Source organism: Corythoichthys intestinalis, chromosome 3 (assembly GCF_030265065.1).
Source record: "Corythoichthys intestinalis isolate RoL2023-P3 chromosome 3, ASM3026506v1, whole genome shotgun sequence".
Taxonomy (NCBI): domain Eukaryota; kingdom Metazoa; phylum Chordata; class Actinopteri; order Syngnathiformes; family Syngnathidae; genus Corythoichthys; species Corythoichthys intestinalis.
In genome coordinates, this window is record NC_080397.1 from 67,437,183 (window position 1) to 67,461,837 (window position 24,655).

Here is a 24,655-nt window from a genome sequence, read left to right on the forward strand (position 1 = left end):
TAATTAAATCGTTTTCTAATTGTATTTAACGTTCCAGACAAAATGTCTTACACTCATCCAGAGTCTTTAGTTTTGGCTTAAAGTAGGGCTATCAAATTTATCGCGTTAACGGCGGTAATAAATTTTTAAAAATCAATCACGTTAAAATATTTAACGCAATTAATGCATGCGCTGCACAACCCACTCACGCATTGTCGCGTTCAATCTATAATGGCGCCGTTTTACCTATATTTTGAGCTTAAAGGCAGCGTAAAATGAGTAGAGAGAATTTGGCAGCCTTTGGAGCCTTTTTTAAAATTGGTTAAAGCCTTAGGATCCCTCTCTCAACAATTAGAAATATCGTGGGAAGCAATGTGGGGAAGAAAGATAGTAGTTGATTTTTTTCTTAACACCCTATGTTATTTCCCAACGCAGAGAAGATATATCAATTGGTGCCACTACGCACAGTCATGGTTGCACTTCCCATCATGCATTTGGGCAGAACAGTTAAATGGCTAAAGTATCATTTACTGAAAGCTCAACAAATACACTAGATGGCAATATTTAGTCACAATATACGAAGTCACATATATCCTTTAAGAATGACAAATCTTTCTTTCGGTGGATCCCTCTCATAGAAAGAATGTTAATAATGTAAATGCCATCTTGAGGATTTATTGTCATAATAAACAAACACAGTACTTATGTACTGTATGTTGAATGTATATATTCGTCCGAGTTTTATTCATTTTTTTCTTAATGCATTGCCAAAATGTATATGATCGGGAAAAATTATCGGGAATGATTGGAATTGAATCGGGAGCAAAAAAAAAAGCAATCTGATCGGGAAATATCGGGATCGGCAGATCGGAAGCAAAAAAACATGATCGGAACAACCCTACTTTTAACCATTGTGTTTTTTTTGTGGTAGCTTTAATGCAGTTGACCACATTAGTCACGTAGCGTATTTAAACCGTCCTTATTTGATATAACGACATTTAATTCTTTTCTTAAGGCATTTTTAGTACGTTCTGCCTGTATACATCTAAACAAAACAAGTTGAGAGCGCACGGTAGTACTTTGGGTGTCAAATTCGCCTCATATAAGACATTTCGCCGATGTAGAAATTTTGGCAGAACATACAATATGTCCTCCACACCCTCCCTTCTCACCTTTTTAACCCCTGACCCATTTTCAAGCCTGATAAAACATTTGGAGCAATGGGTTAAAAAATGTAATTAATTTACGATTTCTCAAGCTCTTTTTTGACCTAAGTGAAATAAGATAAAGCAGTGGACTACATGCACTCTTTTTACCACCTTGCGAGAAAGAACGAAGAGAGAGGAATCCTCTTCAATCTCCCCTGTGCACACACACTTAGTGTTAGGGGTCTTGTAACAAGGGTCGCCATGACGACATATACTATTCACCATGTGGGGATAGCGCAGGACCCCCCCCCCCACACACACACACATACACACACCAAATCTATTAAAAAAATCAAGTGTGTCAGGTGACCGCAGCCCGGTGCTCACCATTGGCTGAATCATAAGTAAACAACACATGAGATCGTTTGAAAGACGTCACAGCAGCACATGTTGCCTGCAACAGTTGGCCCCGTCTATTGAAAAATGATCACCTATTGTGTCCCAAACGACAAATCTGCCCAGTGGCACGTGGCTCTATTGTCTTGGCCAGACCCTTCCTTGATTGTTTCTGTCGTTTCTTTTCTTTGCCTCGGGCCCTTGCATTAATCTGCCGGAATGACAGGCCTCACATTAGAGGGACAAATAGGATACCATCTGCTTCCCTGTCCCTTTCCAGCCTCCAGCCTTACCAAAACCACGCCCCAACACCCCATATCTACACTATACATACACCAAATAGTTTTCATCCAACATAAGACAATCAAATAAGGGCAAATTCAGTTTGAAGCAGTGTTGTTTTTGGCATTTTTGTCTTTTGGATGATAATACAACCCTAGCAAATAGTATGGAATCGCCAGTCTTGGACAAGCACTCACTCAGACATTTTATTATGTAGAACAAACTCAGATAAAAAGCTGGAAAAAATAATGAATTAGTTCAAAAGTGCAATTCCTTGGCATTCAGAAACACTAAAAAATGAATAAAAAACATTGTGGGGGTCAGTAAATGTTACTTTTATAGAGCAAGTGTAGGGAGATATACAGTGGAGCAAATAAGTATTTAGTCAACCACTAATTGTGCAAGTTCTCCCACTTGAAAATATTAGAGAAGCCTGTAATTGTCAACATGGGTAAACCTCAACCATGAGAGACAGAATGTGGGGAAAAAAAAAAAAAACTGAAAATCACATTGTTTGATTTTTAAAGAATTTATTTGCAAATCATGGTAGAAAATAAGTATTTGGTCTATACCAAAAGTTCATCTCAATACTTTGTTATGTACCCTTTGTTGGCCATAACGGAGGCCAAATGTTTTCTGGAACTCTTCACAAGCTTTTCACACAGTTATTGGTATTTTGGCCCATTCCTCCATGCAGATCTCCTCTAGAGCAGTGATGTTTTGGGGCTGTCGTTGGGCAACACGGTCTTTCAACTCCCTCCTCATCCCGTGGCGTCAAAATGATAACAAGAACGGTGAGCAAAAATCCCAGAACCACACGGGGGGACCTGGTGAATGACCTACGGAGAGCTGGGAGCACAGTAACAACGGCTACTATCAGTAACACAATGCGCCGCCAGGGACTCAAATCCTGCACTGCAAGACGTGTCCCCTTGCTGAAGAAAGTATACGTCCAGGCCCGTCTGCGGTTCGCTAGAGAGTATTTGGATGATCCAGAAGAGGACTGGGAGAATGTGTTATGGTCAGATGAAACCAAAATAGAACTTTTTGATAGAAACACAGGTTCTCTTATTTGGAGGAAAAAGAATACTGAATTGCACCATACCCACTGTGAACCATGGGGGTGGAAACATCATGCTTTGGGGCTGTTTTTCTGCAAAGGGACCAGGACGACTGATCTGTGTAAAGGAAAGAATGAATGGGGCCATGTATCGAGAGATTCTGAGCGAAAATCTCCTTCCATTAGCAAGGGCATTGAAGATGAGACGTGGCTGGGTCTTTCAGCATGACAATGATCCCAAACACACAGCCAGGGCAACTAAGGAGTGGCTTCGTAGAAGCATTTCAAGGTCCTGGAGTGGCCTAGCCAGTCTCCAGGTCTCAACCCCATAGAAAATCTGCAGAGGGAGTTGAAAGCCCAGTGAAAGCCCACAAACATCACTGCTCTAGAGGAGATCTGCATGAAGGAATGGGCCAAAATACCAGCAACAGTGTGTGAAAAGCTTGTGAAGATTTACAGAAAATGTTTGGCCGCAGTTATTGCCAACAACGCGTACATAACAAAGTATTGAGATGAACTTTTGGTATTGACTAAATACTTATTTTCCACCATGATTTGCAAATAGATTCTTTAAAAATCTAACAATATGATTTTCTGGGTTTTTTTTCCACATTCTGTCACTCATGGTTGAGGTTTAACCATGTTGACAATTATAGGCCTCTCTAATATTTTCAAGTGGGACTACTTGCACAGTTAGTTGTTGACTAAATACTTATTTGCCCCACTGTAGAACCACTCCATTCTGGAGAAAAAAATATGGAATCACTCCATTTTGAGTAGAAAATACAGACACACCCAGTCATTTTCCTTTCCTTAATTGGGCCCCTGCCTCAGATTAGATCTGCTCGTTAGTCAGCAGTTAAAAACAATGCAGTTATCACACCTTGGAGGGCTGCTGGACCAAGTGGATTCACAAGAATCATGGCTCCAACAAGAGAGATGTCTCTTGAGACCAAAGAGAGGATTATCAAACTTCTTGAAAAAGGTAACGCTACACGAATGGTTGCCAAAGATGTGGGCTGTTCACAGTCAGTTGTATCAAAAATCTGGACCAAGTACAAACAGCATGGCGAGGTTGTTAAAGTTAAGCATACTGGTAGACCAACGAACACATCCAGACTTTATGACAAACAACTAAAGGCCATATGTCTTGAAAACAGAAAATGTACAACAAGACAAATGAAGAAGAAATGGGAAGAAGCTGGCGTCAAGGTATGTGACAGAACTGTGCAAAATCGCCTAAGGGAAATGGGATTTTCATAGCCTGGCTCTGCCAGACTATTCTCCCTGTATTTTTCAAACAGAGAGAAATAGTCTGGGACCCATCCCATTGACGGCCTTTTCGAGCAGACACAAAATCAATCGACAAATCAGATTCGTTTATTTGCGTGACGTGTTCTTCACGAGCAACGTCACTCTTGCGCGTCGAAAGTCGTCCCTTCAGCAACACAGACGGTGAACGGCAGAGCCGAGAATATGTTCCAATCCACGGTAAAATCAGTTTTAAATGACCAAAAACACATCGACACGAGTCACTGACAACAATCTGTCTCGCGCTAGCCATGTCGAATAAACTCCGCTCTCTTCATATGTTTACTTCCGCGCGCAAGTCCGTCATCCTGAAGTCGCCATTTTACTAACGTCACGTCTGCCCGTCGCTGATTGGTCCACTCCGCTGTCTGTATGCTGTGGCTTGCTCCGCCCTGGAAATTGTTTCCGTGGGAAGGGTGGCCAGACTCAATAGCTGGAACAGCGTTGAGTCTGGTGTACCAGGCTAGGATTTTCATACAGGAAAGCTAAAAGGAAACCATCATTGACACTTAAACAAAAAAGAACGACTGCAATGAGCTAAGGATGGGCAATCATGGACTGTGAATGACTGGATGAAGGTTATTTTCAGTGATGAGTCAAGAATCTGCATTGGACAAGGTGATGATGCTGGTACTTTTGTTAGGTGCCGTTCCAGTGAGATTTAAAAAGATGACTGTCTGAAGAAAACATCAAAATTCCCTCATTCCTTGATGATATGGGGCTACATGTCAAGCAAAGGTACTGGGGAGATGGCTGTGTTTAAATTTTCAATAAATGCACAAGTTCACATTGAAATTTTAGACGGCTTTCTTATCCCTTCAATTGAAAATATGTTTGGGGATAATGAAATCATTTTCCAAGATGACAATGCATCATGCCACAGAGCTAAAACTGTTAAGGCATTCCTTGGAGAAAGACTCATCTAGTCAATGTCATGGCCTGCAAACAGCCCAGATCTCAACCCTATTGAAAACCTGTGGTGGAAATTGAAAAAAAAATGGTCCACAGCAAGGCTCCGACCAGCAAGTATGATCTGGCAACTGCAATCAAAGAGAGTTGGCACCAAATTGATGAAGAATATTCATCAAGTCCATGCCTCAGAGACTGCAAGCTGTCATAAAAGCCAGAGGTGGTGCTTCTAAATACTAGAGATGTGTTTTGATTGTTATTTCTTTGTTTGTTTCTCATGATTCCATACATTTTTCCTCGGAATGGAGTGATTTTATATTTATTTCCCTGCACTGGCTGTATAAATGTAACATTTACAGACCACCACAATGTTTTTATTAATTTCTTTTAGTGTCTCTGAATGCAAAAAAATTGCACTTTTGAACTAATTTATTATTTTTTCAAACTTTTTATCTGAGTTATCTGAGTCTGTTATACATAATAAAATGTCTGAGTGAGTGCTCGTCCGATACTGATGATTGCATACTTTTTGCTAGGGGTTGTACTTATTAGTCTTGGTCATATTTTAGTCATCTGGAAATGTGTTTGTGTAGTTTTGTTGATGAAAACTTAAGAATAATTTTGTCTAGTTTTAGTCGACGTTTGCTAAAAAAAAATTTTGTATTAAAAAAAAACTTGAAAATTCACTCCAAAAAAAAGTGAAGGTTTCCAACTATTTCGAATGAACATTGACAGACGAGCACACATTGTAGCGTCTGTCTGCAAGGACAATGCTAACTTGGTGATAATGCACATCCAGTTTAAGAGCACGCTCGCTAATTTATCGGTAGCGGTACCAATCAGACTTTCCTGATTCCGCGTTGTCCCGCCCAATCCAGGACCGCAACCCTAACTCTCTCCGTTAGCATTAGCCTAGTGCTAACGTGAATGCTATGCTAACGCTACAAGTTACATTTAGTGTTTTCGTCTCCAAAATTACTCCAAAAATAAATATATAAATATAGGTCCACAACTATTTCAAATGAACACTGACAGACAAGCACATATTGTGGCGTCTACAAGGATTCGATTTAATTTCAGTTCAATTTTATTTGTATAGCCCTCAATCACAACAGAAGTCTCAAAGGGCTTTACAGAGAAATGAAGCAACAAAGATGAATAGATACAGTTAAAGTCCTGGGTATCCCCTATCCTTAAGACCCTCCATGGCGGCAAGGAAAAACTCCAAAAACTCCAGAGTCAATTGGGAGATAAATGAGAAACCTCGGGGAGTACCACAGTCAGGAGAGATCCACTCCCAGGACGGATAGACAGGAACCCCAGAACTGCTAATGGGAATTAGCAACCGAAGTTATAGTCCGTAAAAATACAGTGGAGTAAAGGAGCAAGAAGAGGTCCCTCTAGTCAGATGAGACGGGGGAAGCAGCGAGGACGTCTATCCAGCCAGGGGTCCGATAACACCAACTTGGTGATAATACGCACTCGGTAGGAAAACAGTACATTATTTTCAATGAATTATACCCACTTGGACGCCACAAACTGTACGTAAAAAAAAAAAAAAATTGTCCGAGAGTTTAAGAGGATGCTCTAAATGCGCTAAATGCTAATGCTAACCCTAACGCGACAACTATGCTAATGCGACAAGTTCCATTTAGTCTGTGATGATCACTCAGCACACACCTTTGAAGGCTAAAGCAACATTGTATATTCTCTCTGGCCAAGATAAGAAAACAGGAGTGAAATCTAGTTCGTGTGTATGGGAAATAAATAGATACAAACAGTTGTTATTGGCAGCCCTTTTAGTTTTCATCTTAGTCTGTTGAGTCTTATTTTAGCCATCTCAAAATACGTTTGTCTAGTTTTTGTTAACGAAAACTCAAGAATAATTTCGTCTAGTTTTGGTCGATGGTCACTAAAAAGTAGGGTTGTTCCGATCGTGTTTTTTTGCTCCCGATCCGATCCCGATCGTTTTAGTTTGAGTATCTGCCGATCCCGATATTTCCCGATCCGATTGCTTTTTTTTTTTTGCTCCCGGTTCAATTCCAATCATTCCCGATAATTTTTCCCGATCATATACATTTTGGCAATGCATTAAGAAAATAATGAATAAAACTCGGACGAATATATACATTCAACATACAGTACATAAGTACTGTATTTGTTTATTATGACAATAAATCCTCAAGATGGCATTTACATTATTAACATTCTTTCTGTGAGAGGGATCCACGGATAGAAAGACTTATGACTTTGTATATTGTGACTAAATATTGCCATCTAGTGTATTTGTTGAGTTTTCAGTAAATGATACTGTAGCCATGCCCAAATGCATGATGGGAAGTGCAACCATGACTGTGCGTAGTGCTACCAATTGATATATCTTCTCTGCGTTGGGAAATAACACAGGGTGTTAAGACAAAGATTAATTACTCGCTTACTAGCTCTATATAAGTTCATCAACATTCTTGGGTTTCGTCTTCCATGCTTCCTCTTTCACCTTACCCCAGACATGCGCAATGATGTTCATGTCTGGTGACTGGGCACGGCCAGTCCTGGAGGATCTTGATTGAAGTATGCGATGGAGCACCATCCTGCTGCAGAATTTGTCCCTTTTTATGGTTAGGAATGTAAGAGGCAGCTCAGATTTGTTGATATTTCAGACTATATATGTTGCCTTCCACCCTGCAGATCTCTCGCGCACCACCATATTGGATGTAACCCCAGACCATGATTTTGCCACCACCAAACTTCACTGTTTTCTGAATAAATCTCGGATCCATGCGGGCTCCAGTAGGTCTCCTGCAATATTTGCGGCCACTGTGGAGTAATTCAATAAAAGATTCATCTGAAAAATCAAACAGTGACGTTTGGTGGTGGCAAAATCATGGTCTGGGGTTACATCCAGTATGGGGGTGTGCGAGAGATCTGCTGGGAGAAAGGCAACATATATAGTCTGAAACATCAACAAATTTTAGCTGCCTCTTATATTCCTAACCATAAAAAGGGACAAATTCTGCAGCAGGATGGTGCTCCATCGCATACTTCAATCAAGATCCTCCAGGACTGGCCGGGCCCACTCACCAGACATGAACATCATTGAGCGTGTCTGGGGTAAGATGAAAGCGGAAGCATGGAAGACGAAACCCAAGAATGTTGATGAACTCTGGGAGGCATGCAAGACTGCTTTCTTTGATGTTCCAGATGATTTCATCAATAAATTGTATGAATCCTTGCCGAAGCCCATGGAAGTCATACCAAATATTACATTTGGATCTCGCAGCACCACTACTTAATTCGCTTATGTTACAGTATGTAACATATTTTTGTATTTATTTTTTGTTCAATTTTCACACTACTTTCTGTAGGCGACAAAACTTTTGTCTTGCCAAAATTTGACCTTTATGTCTTCATTAAATTATAAATCTTTTTTCAGTGAAACAAATATATTTTTGTACATTCAACATCATTTGGGAGGGTCTTAGCTTTCATATGAGCCATTTCTGAAACTAATTGAACAACTAAAAGTCAGGTTATTAGCAATTGTTTCTACAAAATGGATGAGCGACAAGACTTTGGTCAGGGACTGTACATGGACATCACATTTTATATCATTTATAGGCCACAATATTAGCATTTGTTATACATGTGTGACCTACATGCCCTAAAATCAGAAGTTTTGTATTACTAATCATTATTGTATATATTGTATATCTTTTTCATACAGAGCCCCTAAAGGTACATCGACAGAAATAAAATAAATTTAAACTATCTGTTGCGCAGTACTAACTGTCCGGCAAACATTAGCATTATATAGCATTTAAGCTAGTTGATTTTTGCTATGCAAGTTAGCCAGTTGTTCTTTCGAAGTAAAGCACAACTAATTCCTGTATTATCCTTTTTAGCACACCGAAACTGCTGGTGTCCAATGCGCGCCTGAGCTTAGCCCAAACGATATAAAATAAATAAATAAACAAATGAACGAAGATCTTATAAAAGAACAATTGGCTAACTTGCATAGCAAAAGTCAGCTAGCTAAAACGCTATATAATGCTAATCTTTACCAGATAGTTTCTAGTGCGCAACAGATAGACTGAATTTATCTTATTTCCCTTTAGGGGCGCCATATTTTCATGAATAAATTAATTTATTAAATTAATACAAAAGTGATTGAAATAAATAATGAATTGCAATGAGTTAAACCAAAAGTACACTTTTTTACAGCCTCCAAAAACACTCGAAAGCAGTGGTTCTTAACCTTGCTAAAGGTGCTGAACCCCACGAGTTTCAGAGTTGCATTCACCAAACCCTTTGGAATTTCATTATTAAGCCATTTCTTAAACGAATTAAAATCGAGCATGCTAACATGTAAGTGAATTAGTGTAATTTCTTCCAGATTTCGAATTTACGACAAATAATTTCAACTTTTGCTGTTGATTTTCACATTGGAAAATTAAACTCATTTCATACGGTTCGTTTTTCTGTTTTCACGTCTACATTCTCATTTCATTGTCGCATCCTTGCATCACATCCTATTTTCATGGCGTAAAATGAAGCTTTTTTTAATTTTTATTATGCAGTTCACGTTGTAGGTCTGTTATTCTTTCTCATACTAAATGCCAGTCAACCTTCCACTGAGCAAACCAATTTCTCCTCCCATTAGATAGAGGGCTAGCGGTTGAAAGAAATGGAATAAAGGCTGTAAATTGAGGGCAAACCAGTCCAAAACCTGGTCTAAAACACCACTTTGCCTTGATTCAGTCAGCATTCAAAATAGGGCTCTGCACTTCTTATCATTCACTTCATTTTTAGTTCCATTGATGACACTATATGCGTCCAATCCATTTTGATTGGGAGGCTTGGCAGCAACTGATCTCCCAGCCAAAATGGATTGGACGTCTAGCCCTGTCAATGGCAGCCAATGAGTGAAATGAGTGCACGATAAAAGGTTAAAAGTACATTATGCTATTTTTAAAATTCAAATTTCATGGGTACTGGGAATACATTTTAGGGTGTTTAAATTAGTGCTTCAGCGATTAATCGAGTAATTCGGTTAGAAAAAAGATTCGGAATACATTTTGCTGCCTTGAGTATTCATTTCATTAAAGTGGGGTTGTTATGGTATGTTTCTAAAGTGTTTGCGTTTAATTTGATTGATTTGGGTGGATACACTGCCCTCTAGTGGCAAAAGTGAATATGAAATCACTCATTTCATATGACTGAATCCAGCTGCTCCCTGTTAAGACAAACATAAGCTAAGTATTTTTTTTTTTTAACTTTGTTTATTAATCCATGCGGTACAAGCAAATGAGGTTACAGCATTTACGCTTTTTTAATTTATTTATTTATTTATTTTTTATATCAAACCAAACAAAACAACCAAACCGGGGGAAAAAAGAAAGCAACCAAAAATTCAAAACCCCACATCAAAATAACAATATGTGCTTCTAATATATGACAAAAAAGGGTTCCAAGTGTTTTCAAAGGACCCAAATGATCCACAGATTGTCAGTCTAATTTTTACAATGTGAGAAAATACAGCATCCCCATGATCCGATAGCCTGACCTAACTTATTTCACATGGCTGAATCCAGCTGCTCCCTGTTAAGACAAACATAAGCCAAGTTTGAGCTAATGTTTTTCAATGCATTCGTTATTTAGTTTTTTGTGGGAATATGTGTTTGAACCATTTAAGAGGATTTTTTAAAAAAAGTTAGCATTTAAGCTAGTTGACTTTTGCTATGTAAGTTAGCCAATTGTTCATGTTGTTGTACTTGTATTCTCATTTATTTATTCATACTGTTTGAGGCTAAGCATAAATATTTAAATGTTTTATATTCCTTATCTGATTACTCGATTATTCGAACAAACTACTGTATTTAATCCAAGAGCGAAGGTTTAGTCTCAATACTGGTAGGGACAAAATAACAGCATGAACTGCAAGTACACTTTTTGGTGGGAACGGGACATGAATAAGACCAAACAGATTGGTTGAAATGGGTTCAGGGCTACATTTCTCACTAATATGAATCCAATGAATTGATAGGCTAAATGATCAATGCAAAATAAATCTGTATTGATTTATACTAACTTCCACACTGCAAATTTATAATGTCTTAATCTGATCATTTTTCTTAAATCTAGTCGAATAATTTTCTCCGGATAGTTTTGAATGTTAAAATAAAAACTGGGGAGAAGGGGGTAAACCTTGGTTCACTACATTTCTAACAGTTTAATGAACGTTAACAGTAGAAAACACATAAAGGAGGATATTTCTCTCAAAGCAGCTTCCTACTCGAGTTTGGGAAATTCACACAGATTAATTTTATGCGAACTCTGATGCTGGTCGGACGTTCAGTCGCAAAATTAGTGGTGTGTTCCCCACCTCCGCAACATTGACTTCTTTTTACAATACTTACAGTGGCCACTGCTGTCTTCAAAGGGGGCAAGGATGCGGCATGTTGTATTTATAGTGGGCAAATACGTTTTTAGTCAACCACCAATTGTGCAAGTTCTCCTACTTGAAAAGATTAGAGAGGCCTGTAATTGTCAACATGGGTAAACCTCAACCATCAGAGACAAAATTGAAAGAAAAAAAAAAAAGAAAAGAAAATCACATTGTTTGATTTTTAAAGAATTTATTTCCAAATTAGAGTGGAAAACAAGTATTTGGTCACCTACCAACAAGCAAGATTTCTGGCTGTCAAAGAGGTCTAACTTCTTCTAACGAGGCTCCACTCGTTACCTGTATTAACGGCACCTGTTTTAACTCAATATCGGTATAAAAGACATCTGTCCACAAAGTCAGTCAGTCACACTCCAAACTCCACTATGGCCAAGACACAAGAGCTGTCGAAGAACACAAGAGACAAAATTGTAGACCTGCACCAGGCTGCGAAGACTGAATCTGCAATTGGTAAAACGCTTGGTGTAAAGAAATCACCTGTGGGTGCAATTATTAGAAAATGAAAGACATCCAAGACCACTGATAATCTCGCTCGATCTGGGGCTCAATGCAAGATCTCACCCCATGGCGTCAAAATGATAACAGCAAAAATCCCAGAACCACACGGGGGGACCTAGTGAATGACCGACAGAGAGCTGGGACCACAGTAACAAAGGCTACTATCAGTAACACAACGCGCCGCCAGGGACTCAAATCCTGCACTGCCATACGTGTCCCCCTGCTGAAGAAAGTACACGTCCAGGCCCGTCTGCGGTTCGCTAGAGAGCATTTGGATGATTCAGAAGAGGACTGGGAGAATGTGTTATGGTCAGATGAAAGCAAAATACAACTTTTTGGTAGAAACACAGGTTCTCGTGTTTGGTGGGAAAAAATACTGAATTGCATCCAAAGAACAACATACCCACTGTGAAGCATGGGGGTGGAAACATCATGCTTTGGGGCTATTTTTCTGCAAATGGACCAGAACGACTGATCTGCGTAAAGGAAAGAATGAATGGGGCCATGTATCAAGAGATTTTGAGTGAAAATATCCTTCCATCAGCAAGGGCATTGAAGATGAGATGTGGCTGGGTCTTTCAGCATGACAATGATCCCAAACACACAACCAGGGCAACAAAGGAGTGGCTTCGTAAGAAGCATTTCAAGGTCCTGGAGTGGCCTAGCCAGTCTCCAGATCTCAACCCCATAGAAAATCTGTGGAGGGAGTTGAAAGTCCATCTTGCCCAACGACAGCCCCAAAACATCACTGCTCTAGAGGAGATCTGCATGGAGGAATGGGCCAAAATACCAGCAACAGTGTGTGAAAAGCTTGTGAAGAGTTACAGAAAATGTTTGGCCTCCGTTATTGCCAGCAAAGGGTACATAACAAAGTATTGAGATGAAATTTTGGTATTGACAAAATACTTATTTTCCACCATGATTTGCAAATGAATTCTTTAAAAATCAAACAATGTGACTTTGATTTTTTTCCCCACATTCTGTCTCTCATGGTTGAGGTTTACCCACGTTGCCAATTACAGGACTCTCTAATATTTTCAAGTGGGAGAATTTGCACAATTAGTGGTTGACTAAATACTTATTTGCCCCACTGTATGTCGAGGCTGTGATTCCGTGTGTGTGTGGTGGTGCCGAGGGTGGGGGGGTCAAGTCATCAGCCAGTCAAACGTGTTTGAGGAGAAAAAAATGGACTGACACATTCAGCAAGTGAAAGGGTAAATTTAAGTCTCAAATAAATAAAAGTAATTAACTTAATAATGGTAGGGTCAATTCCAGAGATGTCCCGATCGATCGGTCCCGATCGGGTCCGATCACGTCATTTTCAAAGTATCGGAATCGGGAAAAAAAAAATCGGACATGCCTTTTTTAAATATATATGTATATATATATTTTAATTAAATTGTTTTCTAATTGTATTTAACCTTACAGACATAATGTGTTACACTCTTCCAGGGTCTTTAGTTAGGGTTATCAAATTTGTCGCGTTAACGCCGGACTTAATATTTATTACATTTATCACGTTACAATATTTAACGCAATTAACGCATGCGCTGCACGACCCACTCACGCATTGTCGCATTCAATTTATAATGGCGCCATTTTACCCATACAGTATATGGAGCTAAAAGGCAGCGTAAAATGAGTAGAGAGAATTTTGGCAGCCTTTGAAACCTTTTTTTAAAATGGCTAAAGCCTTACAATCCCTCTCCCAACGATTAGAATAATTGTGGCAAGCAATGTGGGGAAGAAAGGTAGTGGTTGATCTTTTCCTTAACACCCTATGTAACTTCCCAACGCAGAGAAGATATATCAATTGGTGCCACTACGCACAGTCATGGTTGCACTTCCCATCATGCATTTGGGAACAGTTAAATGGCTACAGTATCATTTACTGAAAGCTCAACAAATACACTAGATGGCAATATTTAGTCACAATATACAAAGTCACATTTATCCTTTAAGAATTACAAATCTTTCTATCGGTGGATCCCTCTCACAGAAAGAATGTTAATAATGTAAATGCCATCTTGAGGATTTATTGTCATAAAAAACAAATACAGTGTTTATGTAGTGTATGTTGAATGTATATATTCATCCGAGTTTTATTCATTTTTCTCTTAATGCTTTGCCAAAATGTACATGATCGGGAAAAATTATCGGGAATGATTGGAATTGAATCGGGAGCAAAAAAAAAACAATCGGATCGGGAAATATCGGGATCGGCAGATACTCAAACTAAAACGATCGGGATCGGATCGGGAGCAAAAAAACATGATCGGAACAACCCTAGTCAATTCTGTCCCTACAACCTATGGAATGGCTAAATTCCCTATGTAATTGAATTCATTATATACAGTATTGCAAATAAGTTGCTTAAAAGTTGGTGGGGACAATTTAAACATCTTGAAAAGTTGGTTGTGTTGTCTCCCTACCGTCCCTATGCAAACCTACGCCCTTGATTTAATCGATTAATCGACTACTAAAATAATCCATAGCTGCAGCCCTAGTTTAAATACCCCCCAAAATTGACCAGACACACCACTGAATATACAAGCAGAAATGAGCAAAATCCAACACGTTCCTACATGCCCAAAACACGAATTTGAAACATTTTGGGGCTCACCACCTCCTCTTTTGTGCCACCAGCTAGCACAAAAAAAAAAACTCAGTGATGCATAACATGTTGAGCTGGTGTCTCCGTTCATCATCCAAGTCTTCCCGGAGTTTCAACAACACCAAATATTGAACCCCAAACCCGCCTTCCCCCTCCCTTCCTTGCCCTCCCCTTCTCGTCCTTGTCTAATTGGGAGCCACTTGTGCATGCGGTTGACCCAGCGCGCCCCATCTCCCCCTGAGCCGACGGCCCGAGAGGTTCCAGCTCCCCGTGTGCCGACAGCAGGAGTGTAAACAGAGCTGATGGTTTCTGACAGATCCATTCAAACCGAAAATCATTTATTCTTTTCGATTTTTTTCCTTTCTTTTCAACGCATCCCCCTCCATTTGTCAAAAAGAGCTATCTGTAATCTACACGTGGATTGAATTTAGTGGGTATTTTGCTCCGAAATCCGTTACTGATGAAGAGCAAAGTTGTAAAAAACCTCCAAATCGATGCTTATTGCTGCAAGATTTCAATAGTTTAGCACAAAACAGTTTGTCTTACCTATAATCTTGCGGTGATGGATGATGACCAGCATCCTCAATTATTCCTGACATCCTGGATGTAATTCCACCTTCTATCATTTCCTGGGATATGTAGTACCTCAATAGTGGCACAAATAAAACATACTTTTACTAAAAAATAAGTTCGAACCAGAAAAGTGTTGCTTAGAATATAGTCAAATGGATTTTTAAAAGCAAATATTTCAATGAAGAAAATACAAACTGGCATATTAATTAATTAATTAAATAAAAATAGGGATAAATGATAGTGTAATTTTTTTTGTTCACTGTAAAAAACAACCTATAGAATTTACTCAATAAAATTGAGGTAACAATTTACACTGTTCGATAATGTAAATTTTACCCAATTTTAAAAAAGTAAATTGGGTAAAAATTACATCGTTTGATTGTGTAAATTTTACCCAATTAAAAAAAAAATTAAAATAAAAAATAAAAATAAATAAATAAAAATATTTTTTTTTAAATTAAAAAATAAAATAAAATATTTTTTTTACCCAATTTACTTTATAAAATTGGGTCAAATTTACATGATCAAACAGTGTAAATTGTTACCTCAATTACCAAAAAAATAAAAAATAATAAAAATCATTAAAAAAAATTAAAAATAAAATAAAATATTTTTTAACCCAATTTACTTTAAAAAATTGGGTAAAAATGTTTTTATTTATTTTTTATTTTTTATTTTTTTATTAATATTATTATTATTTTTTAAAAATTCTTATTTACACTGTTGGATAGTGTAAATTTGACCCAATTTTTTTTTTTTTAAGTAAGTTGGGTAAAATTTACACTATCAAACTGAGTGTAAATTGTTACCTCAATTTTATTGAGTCAATTCTATAGATTGTTTTTTACAGTGTTGTTAATTGTAAAGATACAATGAAAATCCTGTTTTTGGAGAGAGAAAAAAAAAACTTTTATACTTAAATCTAGACTCAAAGATTACTTCAGCGATTTAAATGTCTTCTCATTGAACATGACAACAAAGACAGTAACAACAAGGCATTCAAATGTCAATTTCCTCATCAAACAAATCATACCAATAAAGCTCATCGAACATTATTGCTTTTTACCTGTTTTGGATGATATGGAAGATTGTGTGAAAGGGTCGTCCGGGAGACCATCTACTGTATTCCACCGTGCAGCACTTGATGCGCCCCCTCAAAAAAAAACCGTTTTTAAATTTCCCTCTCTGGAGCTGTCCGAGGCGCGCTCATGCGCAGTGGAGATCTGTGCGGGGCTCCCAGGCGGCCCACCGGCAGAAGGATCCCATGACTTTGACAGCTGCTCCCAACACTTCCATTGACTACTTCAATATCGCCCGGGAAAGACGCTTTGCAGATTTGCGCACTTTTGCGAAATGCGTCAAAATTTGCGTTGTACTATTTAACTAAAGCAGTCATTTTTTTTTTTGCGTCTAGTCAAATGCAAACATGCTGTATTTGATCGTATGATTCTAGTACGCCAATCTTTTGTATATATCTGAAGAGAAAAAGGAATTCTTATTCAAGATGAAATATCCATATTTGCGCCAATATCCTCCTGTTAGGTCATTCCATTACCACGGGAGGTCGAAGACGATGTGATTCTCTACTTGTGGTAGCGTCTGTGTATAAGATGGTGAACTTTTTTTTTTTTTTTAGGGAAGTGCTTGAGGATGATCGCCTCCCGCCGTTCTGGCCGCGTCGTGCTCTCCTCAGTTGGGGGGAAATGAGACGGGGAGGCGCGTAAAGGAGAAAAGAGGAGGAGGATGAGTAGGTTCACTTCAAAAAAATAGTTCAATGTGGAGTTCAGAGTTCAGACCAAGGGTGTAGGTTTTGTGTCAACATTGGTAGGGACGCTATAACAGCATAACCTGCATTAAATGAAAAAAGGTTACCATAAAATTATTTTCATGGGATAAAGTCACTTTTCAAAATGCTGGCTTGATATAAAGAAACTTTACAGTTATTGTTTTTTTGTGTGTTTTTTTTTTTTTTTTGGGGGGGGGGGGGAACAAATGTCCATCGGCTGCAAATAAAACTATTTTTTTAAATGATAAGAGATAGAAAATACATACATTTTAAGATTTTAATTAGGGAATAAATGCACAAAATGCACAGCTGGATTAACGTTAACAGTAGAAAAAAGTACAGGAAGACACGTCACTAAACAGCTTTCTACTCAAGTTTTACAGGTTAGCAAGTTCACACGGTTTAATGTTATGCTAACTCTGATGCAGGTCGGACTTTCAGTTGCAAAATTAGTGGTGTGTTCCCTGCCATCATAACATTGAAGCAACAATGTCTTTTTACTAGGGCTGTCAAACGATAAAATTTTTTTAATCGAGTTAATTACAGCTTAAAAATTAATTAGTCGTAATTAATCACAATTAATCGCAATTCAAATCATCTATAAAATACGCCATATTTTTCTGTAAATTATTGTTGGAATGGAAAGATAAGACACAAGATGGTTATATACATTCAACATACGGTACATAAGGACTATTTGTTTATTATAACAATAAATCAACAAGATTTATTGTTATAATAAACATTATTAACATTCTGTTAAAGCGATCCATGGATAGAAAGACTTGTAGTTCTTAAAAGAAAAATGTTAGTACAAGTTATAGAAATTTTATATTAAAACCCCTCTTAATGTTTTCGTTTTCATAAAATGTGTAAAAATTTCATTTAAAAAATAAACTAGTAGCCCGCAATTGTTGATGTCAATAATTACTTACACAATGCTCATGGGTGCTGAAGCCTATAAAATTAGTCGCACCCAAGCACCAGCAGAGGGCGGCAAAACTCCATAAAACACAATTAACAAGTGGGCAAGTGGCTGTACTGCCATTTAAATCCGTCTGAGCGGGCCATGTGCGTTAATTGCGTCAAATATTTTAACGTGATTAATTTTTAAAAATTAATTAGCGCCCGTTAACGCGATAATTTTTGACAGCCCTACTTTTTACATTAGTTGAAGTGGCTGCTGCTGGCTGAAAAACCCTTCTAATATCCCTCCTCTTCAAAGCGGGCGGAGGAGGCGGCATGTCGACATGTATTTCTGTTGGGATTGTGTGAATATGGGGGTTCTAGTCATTAGCCAATCAAACGTGCGTTTGAAGGGGAAAAATGGACCAACACATTCAGCAAGTGAAAGGGGGTAATGGTCAATTCTATCCTTACAACTTATTGGAAGGCAATCTAAATTACCTATATAACTGAACTCATTGTATAATGCAAATAAGGTTGCTTAAAGTTTGGTGGGGACAACTTGAGCATCCCTAAAAGTTGGTGGTGTTCTGTCCCTACCGTCCCTATGCAAGCCTACGCCCTTGGTTCAGACAATTGGCTTTTTTTTTACAGGTAGAATTTGTTTTTTAAACGACAAAAAACATGATAAATCCTCACTTTAAAAAAAAGAAAAAAGAAAAAAGTGTTTATTAATTCTTGAACGAAACAGATTATCATAAATATACAGTCAGGGGCGTCACTAGGTTTTCAAAACGAGGGGGGGGGGGTCTTTAGCCCCCAGGAGTTACACAGGATGTATGTGAACGTAGTGTACAAGCACAAAACTTCACAAACAGCTAACAAGTATATACAGTATATAAGCCAAAACAACTGTTGTGTTTGATAGAACAATATGTCTATATGCTGCCATAGCAGTTTTATGGCACATTAAGCCCCCGAACTATTTTTAATTTGTCCCTTTTACCCTGAAAACCCCTGTTTACAGACGTCGCGTAACCGCTTTTGTTTTAAACCAGCCATAAAACTTAGGTAATTAATTATATTTATCATTCAAAATGTCATTTTTAGCTTACATTCATTAAGTGATGTCTAACATTTTGAAAAAAAACAAAAAAACAACTTTAATACAAAATTATTCACTCGCATATTTTAAACTTTTAAACAAATGACGTAACAATGAAAAAAATGGCGTCTGTAAAAAAGTCACGGATATCTACCTCATAACTATCGCTTAATTGTATTTTTTTTGTTACTGTCGCATTTTCTTCGACATGTTAGATGATAAATAATCGATACAAACACAGAAAAATTGAGAAAAAAAAAAAAAAAACGTTTAAAGGGGTAAATATATGAAAAACAAAATCTCGACCACTCCTTGATGCCTGCGATTTCTGCATCGCGACCCTTGTTAATATTACCGTGTTTCACCCATAAAATCCCCCCAAAATCCAGCATTCACAACTGTGTCTTGACACTCAGTGATACATGCTACATTAAGTTTTTGGATCGAAACAAGGTAAGTACGCGATAATATCTCATTAAAGTCATGGCGTCTGTAATTCTGCTCTCACCTGCTCTCGCTTCCAGATAGGGTTTTGCTGTTTAAAAACCTTTTTTTTTTTCCCCCAAAAAATGCCCTCCTGTTGATTTTTTTTCTTCCCCCAGAAAATAGAGATTTTAAGCTTTCCAATGGTGTATTACACATGCATATCGGACAATTTTGAAATTTCGCCAAATTGGGGGTGTCAGAGCGGAACTTCAAGTCACCTGAGTGTTTTCCGCCATATACATGTATATATGTTTGGCGGCATGTATGGCCATATAGATGTATATATTTATGGCCCCCTTTGCAAAAAGTTTGGACACCCCTGCTTTAAGGAGATATTATCGTGTACTTACCTTGTTTTGATCCAAAAACTCCAAGCAGCATGTTACTGCTGACCAATTTATTAAGTCTGTGTGCGGGCCAGACTTGATTGATTTTTATGATAAGAGGCTAGGGGCTGGATGAAATTTGACCACGGGCCGCATTTGGCCCTCGGGCCGGACTTTGGACATGTCTGCCTTAAAGTCATGGCGTCTGTAATTCTGCTCTCGTGTGCTCTCACCTCCAGATAGGGTTTTGCTGTTTAAAAATTTTTTCTTTTTTTTTTCAAAAAGTGCCCTCCTATTCAAAATTTTTCTTCCCCCAGAAAATTGAAATTTTAAGCATTACAATGATGTATGACACACGCATATCAGACATTTTTGAAAGTTGGCCAAATTGGGGGTCTCAGAGCAGAACTTCAAGTCGCCTGAGTGTTTTCTGTCATATACAGAACTAGATTCAAATGACAGACACGGCGGCATTAGCAACATGTATAAAGAACTAGATGCGTTAGTAAATAGCCGCCATCTTAAAGCAGTAGACTTCTCAGGAAGGCTCTGTTGTAGAGAACCTTCCTCGCGAACCTAAGCAACTTTTTATCTAAAATGCTTCTAAATTGGCAAAACATAACTTAAATCTATCTCTAAACGATGAAAAAGTTTTTAAACTTACACATGTTGAAAGTAGACAGAAGTGAACTACCGCAATAACGGGAGCAATTTTAACAACTTTAACGGTTGATTCACAACATTAAATGACTTCCACAAATAGCAAAGGTTACTAACTAGTTATAGCAGTGTCCGCTTGGGCCAATTGTCCTAAAAACCCTTTAAACTTTACATTGTTTGACCTGTTTTTTTTTTTTTTTTTTTTTTTTTTTTTTTTTTTTGAGAAAAAAAAACACAAAAATTATCACCAGTTACTTTGCCAAGTAACTAATTACTCTTACATTCAGGTAACTGAGTTACTAACACAATTACTTTTTGGGAGAAGAAATTTGTAACAGTAATTAATTACATTGTTAAAGTAAGATTAACAACACTGCTGCCTATTCAAATTCACTGGACGTCAAACGGCGTCAATGTCAAACAAACGGAAGGACTTCAATGAAAGGTGAGGCCAAGGTGTAATGTGCTGTCTGATTTGAAAGGGGATTCTTCAAAGTCTGCAGTGACAGGATGTGAGCATCCCCAGGAGAGCACACAGATGGCGAATCGCTGTCACAAAGGAACAATCAATGATTACATGCATGAACGTAACGGACAAAAATAGGACCTCGCTGAGCACATTTTCAAGGTCCTAGAGCCCGCTGGATGTGAAGGTGTAGCACATCAGTGTTTCACAAATTATTTTGAACCAAGGCACAAAATGTATAACATTTGGGACATAAATGCTGATACAGAACTCAGGTTAATTCACCCTTAAATACCTGCAACATGAAGCAATTATCAGAGAATCCCAAAATTTGAAAATCTGCCGATCCTTATATTTCCGATATTGCTTTTTTTTTTGCTCCAGATTCAATTCCAATCATTCCCGATAATTTTTCCCGATCATATACATTTTGGCAATGCATTAAGAAAAAAATGAATAAAACTCGGACGAATATATATACATTCAACATACAGTACATAAGTACTGTATTTGTTCATTATGACAATAAATCCTCAAGATGGCATTTACATTATTAACATTCTTTCTGTGAGAGGGATCCACGGATAGAAAGACTTGTAATACTTAAAGGATAAATGTGACTTTGTATATTGTGACTAAATATTGCCATCTAGTGTATTTGTTGAGCTTCAGTAAATGATACTGTAGCCATGCCCAAATGCATGATGGGAATTGCATCCATGACTGTGCGTAGTGCTACCAATTAATATATCTTTTCTGCGTTGGGAAATAACGTAGGGTGTTAAGAAAAAGATTAATTACTACCTTGCTTCCCCACAATGCTTCCCCATGATATTTCTAATCATAGGGAGAGATATTGTAAGGCTTTAGCCAATTAAAAAAAGGCTCCAAAGGCTGCCAAAATTCACTCTACTCATTATATGCTACCTTTTAGCTCTCTATATAGGTAAAACGGCGCCATTACAGATTGAGCGCGACAATGCGTGAGTGGGTCGTACAGCGCATGCATTAATTGCGTTAAAAATTTTAACGTGATACATTTTTTTAAAAAATTAATTACCGCCGTTATCGGGATAAATTTGATAACCCTACCTTAAACCTAAACTAAGGACTCTGGATGAGTGTAACATATTATGTCTGTAACGTTAAATACAATTAGAAAATGATTTAATTAAAATATATATACAGTATATATATTAAAAAAAGGCATGTCCGATATATTTTTTTCCGATACTTTGAAAATGACGTGATCAGACCCGATCGATTGGGACATCTCTAGTCCAAATGAAACCTTTTTTTTCAAATTTGTGAAAAAAAAAGTCAAAATGAATATGTGTAATAAGCGCTTTGATATCTATAACCCTTGCTAAATCCTATTTGTTTTTCTCATGGAACCTGCAGATGCATGTGTTGACTTAGATCCATTATTTTATTTTATTTTTTCAATAAGAGATGTCAAAATTCTGAATTAGTCTCAAAATCATGAAATTTTAGGTGTATCAAATGTAATACATCTGGCAATAAAGGGTTAAGTTTGCAATCTCCCATATAATGTATGAGTATTTAGGTTTTCTGCTTCGCCGTTTTAAATGGAAAAAGCCAATGTAATTTATATATGCCGGAAAACACGGACAAGGCTGAAAAAGCAGTTTCTGCTCTTGCACCCCTCTTTTTAAAAATAAACTGCTGTATTTTAAGCCAAAAGAACTGTTGTGTTTGATAGAACAATATGTCTATATGCTGCAATAGCAGATTGGCGCATTAAGCTCCCGAACTATTTTTAATTTGTCCGTTTTACCCTGGAAACCCCCGTTTACAGACGTCACGCAACCACTTTTTTTCAACCCAGCCATAAAAAGAAGGTAAGTAATTATTATTCGGAATGTCTGTCATTTTTAGCTTAGAATAGATGTCTAATATTTCTTTCAAAATTAATTAATTTATTTTTATGAAATTAATTAATAATTAAATTAATTAATTAAAAAATATTCACTCGCATATTTTAAACTTATAAACAAATTACATCACAATAAAAAAATGGCGTTTGTAAAAAAGTCACAGATATGTACTTCATAACTAATGATTAATTGTATTTTTTTGTTACTGGCGCATTTTCCCCAATATGTTAGATGATAAATAATTGATCTAAATAAAGAAAAATTGGAAAAAAAAAAAAGTTTAAAAGGATAAATATATGAAAAATGAAAATCTCGATTACTCCTTGAAGTCTGCGATTTCTGCATCGCGACCCTTGTTATATTACCATGTTTCACCCATAAAATCCCTATAAAATCCGGCTGCGGCCATTCACATCTGTGTCTTGACACTCGATGATACATGCTACATGGAGTTTTTGGACCGAAACAAGGTAGGTATGCAATAAAATCTTGTTTAAATCATGGCGTCTTTAATTCTGCTCTCACCTCCAGTTAGGGTTTCGCTGTTTAAAGAAAAAAAAAAAAAAGTAAATGCCCTCCTGTTCAAAATTTCAACATATGGTACATAAGTACTGTATTTGTTTATTATAACTATAAATCAACGTTAACATTATTAACATTCTGTTAAAGCGATCCATGGATAGAAAGACTTGTAGTTCTTAACAAATAAATGTTAGTACAAGTTATAGAAATTTTATATTAAAACCCCTCCTTATGTTTTCGTTTTGATAAAATTTGTAAAATTTTCAATCAAAAAATAAACTAGTAGCCTGCCGTTGTTGATGTCAATAATTACACAATGCTCATCGATGCTTAAGCCCATAAAATCAGTCGCACCCAAGCACCAGAAGAGGGCGACCAAACTCCAAAAAACACAAATAACAAGTTGGCATTGCACTGTGCTGTCATTTTAATCTGTTTGTGCGGGGCATGTGCGTTAATTGCGTCAAATATTTTAACGTGATTAATTTAAAAAATTAATTACCGCCCGTTAACGCGATAATTTTGACAGCCCTAATAAATATATCATTAATGGTTTTTAAGCACTTCAAAGGTTATGATAAGTTTTAAACATGTTATTGTCCCAACGAATTTTTTTAAAACAGTAACGTAGAAAAATGCTTGTCTTTACTAAATGCTTCATTGAGTGAGTCCACTCAAATCCACTCAAGCTGCTCACTTACACACAATGAGTTACCACAGCACCTGTTTAACAAGTAATACGATGATTGACGCATGCAGCACTTTGATGTTCGCTTCTCTGGCAAGTTCAATCATCTACATCTGTCAGTCATCTTCACTTTAATAAGCAAATCCAGTGAACTCACTACCTGACCAACAAAGAGCAGGGAGAGTGGGACTACGCGATCGGCTCGGGACAGCTCATCTGTAGTCTTTTTTTTTTTCTTTTAATTGAAAAACAATCCGCGATGGACTGAGGGCACGAAGTTTGAAGTGCAAAGTAGTGACAGACCACTGTATACACTCAGCAGGAAAACAGTCTCAACATAAAAAGTGTTCGTTGACAAACTATTTTTGTTATCGTCATCGTTGACGAAAACAACACTGTACTGTCGATGTGACTTCATCAGTAACGTTTAAAGCACCTCTGATCTGACTATGATACAGTGAGGGCCACTAGTGCATGAGAGCATGAGGACTTCCTGCAGCTCAGTGACAAGAGTGACAGCTTTCCCTTCTCATGCCTGTTTAGGACTAATGGGGAAACAATGGGATCACCGCCTGAGGG

General features: G+C 37.5%; 1 protein-coding gene across 1 annotated transcript in view; it reads right to left on the bottom strand.

Annotated features, from left to right (window-relative positions):
- Positions 1-16,646, bottom strand: part of LOC130913090 (forkhead box protein N4-like) — a 47,978-nt gene extending 31,332 nt beyond the window's left edge. Inside the window, exons 1-2 of the mRNA XM_057831402.1 lie at positions 16,300-16,646; positions 15,207-15,305 (exon numbers count right to left, since the gene is read on the bottom strand). Coding sequence (XP_057687385.1) covers positions 15,207-15,286 — 80 coding nt within the window. The 5' untranslated portion in view covers positions 15,287-15,305; positions 16,300-16,646. The remainder of the gene's footprint in view (positions 1-15,206; positions 15,306-16,299) is intronic.
- Positions 16,647-24,655: the final 8,009 nt, after the last annotated feature.